The sequence below is a fragment of the Eptesicus fuscus genome, chromosome 21 (assembly GCF_027574615.1).
Source record: "Eptesicus fuscus isolate TK198812 chromosome 21, DD_ASM_mEF_20220401, whole genome shotgun sequence".
Taxonomy (NCBI): domain Eukaryota; kingdom Metazoa; phylum Chordata; class Mammalia; order Chiroptera; family Vespertilionidae; genus Eptesicus; species Eptesicus fuscus.
The window spans coordinates 36,990,515-37,002,821 of NC_072493.1; the positions used below are offsets into that span (position 1 = coordinate 36,990,515).

General features: G+C 46.9%; 1 protein-coding gene across 1 annotated transcript in view; it reads right to left on the reverse strand.

Moving 5' to 3' along the window:
• Window positions 1-6,898: 6,898 nt before the first annotated feature.
• Window positions 6,899-12,307, reverse strand: part of FCGBP (Fc gamma binding protein) — a 41,108-nt gene continuing 35,699 nt past the window's right edge. The window contains exons 17-19 of the mRNA XM_054710904.1: window positions 11,070-11,453; window positions 7,188-7,465; window positions 6,899-7,065 (exon numbers count right to left, since the gene is read on the reverse strand). Of these exons, the coding sequence (XP_054566879.1) occupies window positions 7,056-7,065; window positions 7,188-7,465; window positions 11,070-11,453 (672 nt within the window). The 3' untranslated portion in view covers window positions 6,899-7,055. The remainder of the gene's footprint in view (window positions 7,066-7,187; window positions 7,466-11,069; window positions 11,454-12,307) is intronic.

A 12,307-nucleotide genomic window follows, 5' to 3' on the forward strand; every position in this document is an offset into this window, starting at 1 on the left:
ATTTGCATATTTCTCTATTATTAGTATAGATTAGTATAGATAATTGATTTTAGAGAGGGTGGGATAAGGTGACCAGATTTTAACATTGGTAAAGCGGGACACCATTGACGGGGGGGGGGGGTTTCTTGATTAAAAATTTGGTCTATATGGAGCAACAAAAATTTTCATACAATGCAAAAATAGTATTGTAATATATTTTTTAAATTTCAACATAAGTACAATTTACAAATATAATAAATAAATAAAAATTATGTATAGTTGAGTGAATTTTTTTAGTAGATTGCTGTCGTCGTTTAAAAGGTCATGAAATTTTTCACAAGAATTTGTTTAATTATATTTCACACATAAAATGGCTTTCAAAGTCTCAACACTTAATTGTGATTTTTCTACGGTAAATAAAGTGATGTCCACACTTTATTTACCGTAGAAAAAATGCGTTCAGTCGCAGCATTAGTTCCTGGTAAGGACAGAGAGTATTCCACCATTTTTAGTGCATTATTTATCCTGGCTAAATAGCCACATGGCCGCCGAAAACCATATATTCCCTTCCCGTTCTCCCGCCGTTCCTTAGCTTGTCGTGCATTCTTTCCAAAAATCAGGACTTTTTTAAAACGCTGCGGGACGCGGGACAAATTGTTAAAAATCGGGACTGTCCCGCCAAAAGCGGGACGTCTGGTCACCTTAGGGTAGGAGAAAGAGAGAGAAAGAAAAACATCCATGTGTGAAACACCTAAGGCTGCCTCCTGCATGCCCCCTACTGGGAAATCAGCCCAAAACCCACACACATGCTCGCACCAGAATGAACTAGACCTTTTGGTTCAGGGGAGGACAGCTCAACCAACTGAACCACACCAGCCAGGCCTGGAACTCATTTTCTAATGGGGAAAGAGACACCAAACAATGTTGATTGTTATAAGCAATACGGGTGCTTTGGAGAAAATAACAGCAGGGAGGAGGATGGGGACCGTTGAAGGAGGAGTGACATTTCTCATGGGATGTCCAACAAGCAAGGAGCTAAAGGTGGTGAGGAGTGAGGCAAGCTCTTGCCTGGGGGAAGAGAGTTCCAGGCAAAGAGGATTGCAGGTGCATAGGCCCTTCGGCAGGAAAGGGAAAGAGGGTTGGAGAAACAGCAGTGTGGGTGGGGAAGAGTGAGCAGGGAAGAGTGGGAGGAGATGAAGGTAGAGAGGTAACAGACATTGTGTGCAGCCTCCTGGATCATGGTGGAGAACTTTGGCTTTTACTCTGGGTGAGATGGACCTATGGGAGGGTCCTGAACACAGCATAAATATGATCTGACATGGGGGTCACTCTGGCTGCATGTAGGAATGTGGGAGTAGGAGTAAGTATTGAGAATTTTGTGCTTTGTAGTATTAGAATATTAATATTCATGCTTAAATTCATTCCACAAATCCAAACAGTGCTACTCTGAGAAGTCACAAATAACCTCCAGGAGAATCCACTGGTCTTTCATTGCTGTTTCACTCGTACCTAGAACAGGACCTGGCACAGAGTGAGTGGGTGTTCAGTGGTGTTTTGAGTTCTCCGGGAAGGGTGTTCCAGAGCACAGAATCATTCCTGAAAATTTATTAAGATGGAAAAATCTGCTGAGTCTATTCTAGATTTCTAGGAATGGTGTTATAATTCAAATGGCTCTGATCCAGGATAATGGTCCATACTTATGAATTTTACTGTTTGCCTTCCAGTTAAAACTTTTTTTTTTTTTCCTTAAAGGAAAAAATACTCAGAGTACAGTGCAGATTTAAGGTTGCCAGGATTCCAGAATCCTGGCACTATCTCCTGGCTTGGAGGTATTTCACCTGCCAACGTGCTCCTCAGACCTGAAATTAGCGCTCTCGGTGAGTAATTAGTGGGTGCCTTCTGGTCCTGTGCTGGGGACACAGTGTTGACTGAAACAGTCTTAGGCCCTGCCCTCCTGGAGCTGCCAGTCCAGTGGGGGAGACAGACGGGTCCCCAGATAGTATCAGCCCAGAGTGGTCAGGACCGGAATGGGGAAGATACAGGCAGAATGGTTAAGGCTGGGATGGGGGAGGCACTGAGGGCTTTTCCAAATATCTCTCCATATCCTTAACTCCTCTGAACCCTCCTTTGCCTTCTTTCTGTCAACACATCCTAGCTCTCTCCTGAACACATGTCTTTCATGCAGCCCTTCTACGCAGGGGCTGTTTTTCTCCTCAACTCTCATGCCCAACGGGCCTTAGATGGGATAAGATCCTCCTCGCTCCTCATTGCCACCTCTAAACCATTCACGCTCTCTCTTCTCTAAATCCCTAACTTTGAAGCTTATACATACTGTAGCACCTTTCCCCATTCTTTTTGCCTGCTCTGTCACCTCCCAAGTCCCGTCATTATTTAAACTCCAGGCTCACTGCCACTCAAGCTGCTCCTATTATAATTCTTGGTGATTTCTAAATTTCCTTGACTATTCTGGCCTCTTGGTGCCTTGACTTCCTCTCCTCTAGAGATCTTGTCATGCACCCAACCCTTCCTTCTCACAGTCACACCTGGCCTTTGTGTGGGGGACTCAGTGGTGACTGTGGCAGCCCAGAGGTCCCAACCAGGTTGGGGAGAAAGACCCATTCCCAGACAATAATGGTGCCCAAACCGCAGCCCCTACGGAATTTTAATTACATGTATCTCACTGTCTGCCCTTCACTCCTGTCTCTCCAGCTAACTCCCTCTAAAGCTATTGTTCCAACAATCACAGTCCCAACAATACATTAGGCTAACCACCTTTTCCCCGGCCCTCACCCCCTCATGACCACACTATCCCGCCTGGCTCCCACCCATCATCATCCCACCACCCAGCCTGGCTCCCACCCATCATCACCACTCCTTTGCTCACACAACATATTCTTTTCTAACTTGGTCTTTTTCTCCCTAGGAAGTCAACGCTCCTCTGCACCTGCACGCTGGCAGCTGAGTGTGGATGGAGGAAAACATGCCCACGCTGATGGTTTCACCTTGTATTCATGACCACAAACCCAAATGGGCCCTAATGCTGCCTGCCTTTCCAGCACATGTCCCTAATCCATTCATTTTCCCATATTATTTTCCCCCTATTAGTTGTATTGGTAACTTGTGTTAATTTTTAAGCACTTTATTAAGATACAATTTACATGTCATAAAACCCACCTGTTTCAAAAGTACAGTTCAGTGAATTTTAATGAATTTATACAGTTGTGCAACCATTACCACAATTCCATCCAGGACACTTCCATCATCCCATTTCGTACAAATGGAATCATACAATATGTAGCATCCTGTGTCCAGAGAGATCTGCAGATTCCTCCTCTTTGTTTGGGGTTTGGAAGTGCCCAGATGAGGCCCAGCTGTGAAGCAATGCAGGCTGTTGCTGCAGGGCCTTAGGCCTTCTTTTGGAATCTTTGGAGCTCTCTGACCCAGCTGCAGTTTGTTAGATTTTAGGTTGCAAAAGGACAGGCCATTCATATGCAAATCTGCTGTGCACAGCTTGGGTGGGATTGTAAATTGGGTGGGGCGGGGTCTCAGGGAATCACCAGGGAGGAGCAAACAGCAATGGCTGCCAGTCAGCCCTGCACCTGAGAAGTCCCTGGGTCTCTGTGACCTGCAGCCCCTTGCAAGAACAATGATCACTGTGAGCACCTCTGAAAGAAAGCTGCCCTCGTGTTCCAGCCCAATGCCAGACAGTCCAGTTTCCCCCCATATGAGTCTGGGTCCCCAGAGTTTTGCCCGGAACTGGAGTTCAGAGCAATCGGGAGCTTGTATCTCCCTCCCGATAGAAAATAAACAACAGTGCACCCAGGTGCCAGCCCATTTCACGTGCACCTCTGCACCTCCTACCAGTCTCAATGTGCTTTTTTCTTTCCTTCTAGTTGTAGAACTTCCACTCAGCCAGCTTTCCCATGGTTCTGGATGATATTTGTTTTGTCTCTTAGTTGTAGTTTTGATGTGGTTGTGAGAGGCAGTAAGTACAGGTGTTTACCTATGCCGCCATCTTGGTTGTTCTGCCTATATTGCTTTGACCATTTTTGTTATGCTGGTAATAGTAGGCTCCCTTAATGTAGAAGGGACCCGGCTGGCTTGTAGCATGCTAAGACCCTGAATGCCACTTCCAGGGATATACAGAGGATAAATCAAGAGCTGAGCCAGGTCAGGGAAAATCTGGCAGCAATAAATTTGCTGTTGCAACATAACCATGGTTGTGAGGAATTTAAAGGAATGTGGCTGTTTTAATCTTTCTGACAATTCTCTGTTGATAGAAGACATATCCAAGATTCTACATTTGGTATATCCCATCCCTGGGAACTATTTTCAAGGCAGAAGCAAATGCAGTTCAGCAGGATGAAACTTTTAAAAAATACTTTATTGATTTCAGAGAGGAAGGGAGAGGAAGAAAGAGATAGAAACACCAATGATGAGAGAGAATAATTGATTGGTTGCCTTCTGCATTCCTGCATGGGGATCGAGCCCACAATCCAAGCATGTGCCCTTGACCAGAATCGAACCCGGGATCCTTTAGTCCACAGGCCGATGCTCTACCCACTGAGCCAAACCAGCTAGGGCAGGATGAGATTTTTTTTCATCTAAAACTAACCTCATATAGATATGAGATGATAGAAATAGCGGTGGGGAAATGTTAGGGGCAAAAATAGAATACTGGGGACTGGCTATGGTTATGGGAAATATCAATCATGCTCTGTTAACCATGATTGCCTTGTGTTGGTTAAAGAAAGGACATTCTGACCTGACTGGGAGTTGTATGCCCCCAGGACCTGGGAGTCAACCTTGGACCTGGGAATCAACCTTTAAACCATTCCACTCAAGAACTGCCTATTGCCCAGCTGGCGTGGCTCAGTGGTTGAGCTTCGACCTATGAACCAGGAGGTCACGGTTTGATTCCTGGTCAGGGCACATGCCCGAATTGCGGGCTTGATCCCCAATAGGAGGCATGCAAGGAGGCAGCCAAACAATGATTCTTTCTCATCATTGATGTTTCTCTCTTTCCTTTTCCCTTCCTCTCTGAAATCAATAAAAATATTTTTAAAAAGAACTGCCTATTATCATTGAAAAATTAACAACCTTCTTGCCCAAACAATGGAGTCCCACCCCAGCCTCCTACTTCCCCATGCCTGTAATCCCTATTTCCCCATGTAATCTTTGTCTTACCCTACATAAGCAGCTGGCTTATGGGGGGCTGCAGAGCAGATTTTTGTGGATGACCTGCTGCTCTCCCATACTGCTGGCAGGATTGGAATAAATGTGCATATATGATTCAACCCTGTCTCTGCTTAATTGGCTCAAGTAGCGACAGGCAACATGAACCCACTGATTGTCCGGTTACAATCAGGGTGGCACCTTCATGAATGACATTAGTGCCTTTATAAGAGGCCCCAGATAATTCCCTTGTCCTTCTGCCGTGTGAGCACACACAAGAAGACAGCCATCTTTGAACCAGGAAGCAGGCTTTCACCAGAACTGAATCTGCTGGTGCCTTGGTCTGGACTTCCCAGCCTCCAGAGCTCTGAAATAAATTTGCTGTCTATAACCCCCTTCCCCTATTATATGGTACTAGAGGCCCGGTGCATGAAAATTCATGCACTGGCGGGGGGGGGGGGGTCCCTCAGCCCAGCCTGCCCACTCTCACAGTCCTGGAGCCCTCAGGGGTGGGAGGCGACCTGGTGATCAGGGGAAGGCGATGCCCCATCACACCTCTGCTGCTGCCACTGCTGGCAGTGCAAGCCTCGGCCAGCCCTGGTTACCTGTGCCTCAGGCCAGCCCTGGATGGTTGTGGGGCTGAGGGGACTGGGGACTCCAGAGGCATGTGTGCGGAGCAGCCAGGCCTTGCTGCACGCCTGCTGCCCCAGCAGGGCTGAGGGGACTGGGCGCTGCCATCTTGTGGCTGTGGGCACCGCCATCTTTGAGGGTGGGGCAATTAGCATATTCCCTCCTTATTGGCTGTGGGCACCACCATCTTTGAGGGTGGGGAAGTCAATTAGCATATTCCCTCCTTATTGGCTTGGGTGCCGCCATCTTTGCGACAGCATGAGGGTCAATTAGCATATTCCCTCTCTATTAGATAGGATTTTGTTACAGCAGCCTGAATGGACTAAGACACATGAGGAAACTAATTGATAGAGAAATTAACTTGCTAGGGTTAGAAATGATAATGCTGCCGGCTGGCATGGCTCAGTGGTTTAGTATCGACCTATGAACCAAGAGATCATGATTCGATTCCTGGTCAGGGCACATGTCGGGTTGCAAGGCTTGATCCCCATTGTGGGGTATGCAGGAGGCAGCCGATCAATGATTCTCTCTCATCATTGATGTTTCCCTCTCCCTTCCTCTCTGAAACCAATAAAAATATATTTTTTAAAAAAAGAAATGATAAAGTTAGATCTATTGATCTCTCTTTCCATTTTCTACTCCTGCCCTCCATCCAATCATTCATCTTTTTATCCACCCATTCTTCTAGTACATTTCCCCATCTCCTCATTCCCTCACCCATCCCTCTCCCAATCCACCCATTTATGTCGCCACCCATCCATCCATCCATCCATCCTTTCACCCACCAATAAATATTCATCATGTGACAGATTCCCCAAGCCTATGATCCTACTATGCAGGCAGGAAGTCAGGAATAAAACACATGGATGCCCATCCGGTATGGCTCAGTGGTTGAGCATCTACCTATAAACCAGGAGGTCTGGTTTGATTCCCAGTCAGGGCACATGCCTGGGTTGTGGGCTCAATCCCCAGGGGGTGGGGGGTATGCAGGAGGCAGGTGACCAATGGATTTTCATCATTGATATTTCTCTCTCTCTCACCCTCTTTCCTCTCTGAAGTCAATAAAATATATATGTACTAGTATATATTTAAAAAGACACATGGGCATGCAGTTTAGCTTAAGATATTTATTCAATGCTCTCAGTCAGCCTCAGCAGCTCAGCAGAGGGGAAGAGCAGGGAAGGAATACACAGTGACACAGTGCATCCTTGAATTATTGCAGCCTCCAGAGGGATCAGGTCCTGAAGTCCTCATTTCCAGTGGATAACTGATCAGTCATGACTGCAAGAGACAGACACTTAGCACTTCCTCTTACAGACTGAGCACCCGCCCAACTGCTTCCTTCCCATGAGGACTCAGGTGCCCTGGCCCCAAGTAACCTGGCTTCCATGCTACATCCTCACCATGGGGAGAAGTCCGGTGCTCTCCAGTGGTCCATTGTTGTATTTCCCTGGGAGTTATGCCCATCATTGGTCTGGTCCCCGTCAAAGTTTCCACAGGCACCACACAGCTTCCCAGCATGGTCACTGCTGACCATCACAGTCAGCTGCCCATTGGTGCCCAGCTGTACCCGGACCCCTGCCTTCTGCTGGACTAGCATGGAGCCATCCGGATTCCGAATCACAGACACAGATGTTAACACTTCAGCTGGGAGATCTACTCGGACTCGGAGACCATTCACCTGTTTTTGTTGTTTTGGGGGGGGGGGCGGAGGAAGACACAGAAGTTAGGCTAGAGCCACAGAAGAGCTGGGATGTTACAAGGATGGAGACCCCACGCAAGATAACAAGTTCAAAGAGCAAAAGCAGAGAAGCAGATGCGGAAACAGATGAAGACCTGAAAGGATGGAGAGATGGATACATAAGATAGTTGGAGGTTTGGATGGACAGAGAGAAGATTGGAGAGTGGATGAATGTAGAGATGGATCAACAGATCAATAGGCAAACACACAACATTCCAAAGGAGGCAGGGGCCAGGGGTTACTATGATAGACAATCAATCAAACCCCAGTGTCATCCTGTGTACATAGTTCTAGTTTTCAAAATAAAAGAACCCTTGAGCATGTCCTATAAGTTAGTGGTTCCCTAACAAAAGTAACTTCACCCCTTATTTTTTTCAATGCTGATATCTAAAGCCAAGTAATAACCTAGAAAGTATAATGATCATATAAGAAAATTACTGTTTCTCTATCATAGGCTGTGGACTCGGTTAACTTGGTAATCTTGTGAGTTTTTTCCTTTATATAACTATTGTCTCTTTTCATTGATGAGTTAATCCTTCTAAAGTTAGACTCCCTAGAGAACTTGGTTTTAAAGAAAGTTCTTTTTTCTAAATGTTTTAGTATTTGAGTCTTCCTCTGCCAGATGCTTGAAGAGAGATGTAGACAGATAGAAAAGGTAGATAGATGGATCTGAAAAGATGGATAGATGAATGGATGGATGCCTGGATGGAGGAATAGACAGGTGGAAGAAAGGAAGGAAGAAATGGAGAGAGGACAGGAGAAAGGGAAGAGAGAGAGAGAGATGAAAAATGGAAATAGAGGTGGGAGAAGAGATGGCTAGAAGGAGGGAGAGAAGAAGAAGGGGTGGATGCAGCGAAGGAGGGCTGGAGAGTTGAATGGAAAGTTTAACCAGGCTGCAAGCTTTAAAAGTATAAGGACTGGGTCTGAGTCATCTGTGTTACCCAGCACGTGGCCTGATGCAGAGGGAACAGGGCTGAATGCAGTCACAAAACCAAACTTTTCCTGGGTACCCCCTAGGTTCCAGGCCCTGATGTGGGTACTGGCGACCAAGTAATGACCAAGATGGACAGGATCCCTGCCCATCTAAGGATCCTATCTAGTGATGAAGGAAGGCGGCAAACACAAAGAAATAATGGATAACTTCAGATAGTGGTAAGAGCCTCGAAGGGAATAAAAGAGAGTAATAGCATTGAGATTGGGATGAAGCATGAGAGTGTCTGCAGGTATTCAGGAAAGATCTCTCTGTAGGAGCAATGCTGGGGCTCAGACCTGAAGGGGGAGAAGGAGCCAGCTCTCAGAGTCTCTGGGAGAAGAGACTGTGGGAACAGCAAATGAGAAGGCCCGAGGTGGGAACAAGCTTGGCTTTCTATACAAATGGCATAAAGGCCAGTTTGGCCTGCTATTAGCATAATGAGGCAGGGAATGAGGCTGGAGGGGCCAGGAGTTGTTCTCTCAAGGGCTTGTAGGGCAGGGAAAGGAGGTGGCTTGAGTTTGGAATGCTGTTCTGGGAGAGCCACGGCAGAGTTCTAAAGAGCAGAATGACCTGATCTGTTTTATAATTTTAGAACGGGTCTATTGGCTGTGTAGAGAATCGTTTCTTGAAAGAGGAGGTGTCCGTTAACCTGAATTATGAATCAAGCAGATGGCCAGAGAAAAGGACTGATTGGTCCAGAGTACACTAAAGAGAGAACTCCTGCCTGGCCAATGTGGCTCAGTGGTTGAGTGTCAACATATGAACCAGGGGGGCGGGGGGTCATGGTTTAATTCTTGGTCAGGGCACATGCCCAGGTTGTGGGCTCCGTCCCTTGATTGCAGGAGGCAGCCGATCAATGATTCTCTTTCATCACTGATGTTTCTCTCTCTCTCTCCCTCTCCCTTGCTCTCTGAAATCAATAAAAATATATTTAGCCCTAGCCAGTGTAGCTCAATGGATAGAGCATCAGCCTGCAGACTGAAGGGTCCCAGGTTCGGTCCCAGGTTCAAGGGTTGTAGGTTCCTCCCAGGTCAGGGCTCTTGCAGCAGGCAACCAATCGATGTGTTTCTCTCACATCGATATTTCTCTCTGTCTTTACCTCTCTCTTACACTCTCTCTAAATCAATGGAAAAATATCCTCAGTTGAGGATTTAACAATAAATAAATAAATAAATAATATTTTTTTTTAATAAAGAGAGAACTCCAGCCCCCCTGCTTCTACCAGGGCTGAGTCTCGGACCATCGCCGTGCTCTGCTGGAAGGATGTAAACCCCCCACTGGGGGAGGGGTGTGCGGAGCATGAGCTTTATCTCCCGACCGGACCTGGAAGACACCAGTGATCTCTGCAATCGATAAACAGGCCGTGGACATAGAGATGTGCTCATCTGAGAACTTTAGTGCAACCTGACATCTATGTTTGGGTTGTGGGCTCTATCATATGAACTATACATGAGGAGACTGTGAGTCAGCATCAGTCCCGTTAAGCTAAACAAATTCTCTCTTTCAGAAATCTGGAATTGGGGTGATGAGAACCATGGGCTTAGCAAATAAAAGGCAGTTGTAAGTGACAGGAAGTCAAGGGGCGGAATGGAGGGGGCACGTGGGCCTGGAGCGGACTCTTGATGCAAACAAGGGGCCTGAGGGGTCCCTGAGAGAAAGCAGAAGGATCAAGTGGCTTGTGATTGACAGTGTCAGTGGAAATTCCCGCTGAGCACTGTAGTTGGAACCCATCTTGATTCCTTGTATCTACACACTTACCACCAGCGCCCTGTTCCCATTAAAGTGGTTAAGAGCATGGCTGCTGGTGGGTTCAAGCCTGGGTCTCCCAGACATTCTCTGAGTGACTTGAGTAAATGACTTTACCTTTTTGGGCTCTAGCTTCCCCTGTGTATAAATGAGGATAATAATGGTTCCTGTGTCATGGGGATGTTGTAAGGAGTCACAGAAAATGAAGATGATTTGGAAAACAGCAAGTCTAAAAGATGAAGGTACAAATCCAGACAATACTGCCAGGGCACCTGGATCCAGCCTCTCCGGAGGCTCTCTCCCTGGGTTTTCTAATTATGTGGGCCAATGAATTCATTTTGCTCGAGGAAATTTGAATTTGGTTTTCTGTCATTTGCAACCAAGAGTCAAAACTAACATCAATGCCCTAGCTGGTTTGGCTCAGTGGATAGAGCGTCAGCCTACGGACTGAAGGGTCCTGGGTTCGATTCCACTCAAGGGCACATGCCCAGGTTGCAGGCTCAATCCCCAGTAGGGGGCGTCCAAGAGGCAGCCAATCAATGATTCTCTCTCATCATTGATGTCTCTCTCTCTCTCTTTCCCTGCCTTACTTTCTGAAATCAACAAAAAAAAAAAAAAATTAAAAAAAAGAATACAAAACTAACATCAAAACTAGTAAGTGGCCCTGGCCAGCTAGCTCAGTTGGTTAGATCAAATCCAGAGACCAAACTGTAGAGATCTAGATAAAGAAAACAGATAGCAAGATAGACAGGCAGCCAGGAATGGAGGGACACTGCAACAGGAAGACAAACCCCAAGGGAGACATGCCCTCGTGCCAAGGCTTACCCACACGCCTTTGTTTGGGGTCACAGTCACCAGCCCATCCTCGAAGAAGATGTGAACCTGACCCACAGCTTCAACTTTGTCAGGGCAAGAGTGGACATCAGCGAGCACACGGAACCAGGGGATGGTCTTCTGTATTCCTGGGCAGCGGGAAGAGAGCTCGTAGATGCCAGGGATGCTGACAGCACTGTGGGCTCCATCAAAGGTGGTGAGATTGGTGCCCATAAAGAGGGAACAGAGACCGGGGGGGACCCAGCAGTCCCGGGTCCCGGCTTCAACCTCGCATACGCGACCCAGAGGGCAGCCAGTTGCCTGGCACGTCAGGCCAGTGCTTGAGGAACAGGAACAGCGCTCACTGCAGTCTGGGCTCAGCAGGGAGGAGTTCACCTGTGCACAAAGAGGGGCCAGGTTACCGTGGTGTGGTCGAATGCAACAATGACCACAATCCTTCAACCTTCTGGACGCATGCAGGTCACTTTGCAACAACTCCCATTAAGAAATGTAGTTTATTTCCCTTTCCCCAGGGATCCAAGTTGGCTTTAAGACTATGCTTTGGTTTTCACAATGCAGCAGAAGCATGTGTCAGGTTCAAGCTAAGACCTCAAGACATTACAGCTTCTCTCCCACTCTCGTTCCAGGCCACCATGAAAACAAGCCTGGGTCTGCCAGAGGACAAGAGACCCTGTGCAAGAGAGACAACAATCCCCACTGATGATACTCTAAACTAGCTCCAAGCTAACCCACCGGGGGACTAGAGTTATATGAGTGAGCCTAGAGGACAACAGAAGAACCATCCAGGTGAGCCCAGCCCAAATTGCAGGGTTGCAAAACTGTGAACTAACTAAATAGCTGTTTTAAGCCACTAAGTTCTGAGGTAGTTTGTAACCCAGCAAAAGCTAACAGACACAGGTAGGGGCGGGCAGGAGACATCTCAGAGTCCTGGCACCCACAGCCCAGAACAGAGAGCCCTGGAAATCCAGTTCCAGGAAACTACTTCCTCCTGTGTTTTTTCCCCTACCTAACCAACTGCTCTTTCTTCACGCATTTTCAAGTTCCTCCCAAATCCTTAATGCTTCCTTGCCCAAGGTTCAGCCCTTAGATCTTTTTTCTTTTCTTTCTATCTATATTTACTATCTGGTGATCTCAACAAATAAACTGATGAACAAAATAGATCCAGAGACATAGAAACATGGAATAGACTGATGAATCTCAGGTGGGGAGAGATTAACCAAAGAATTTAT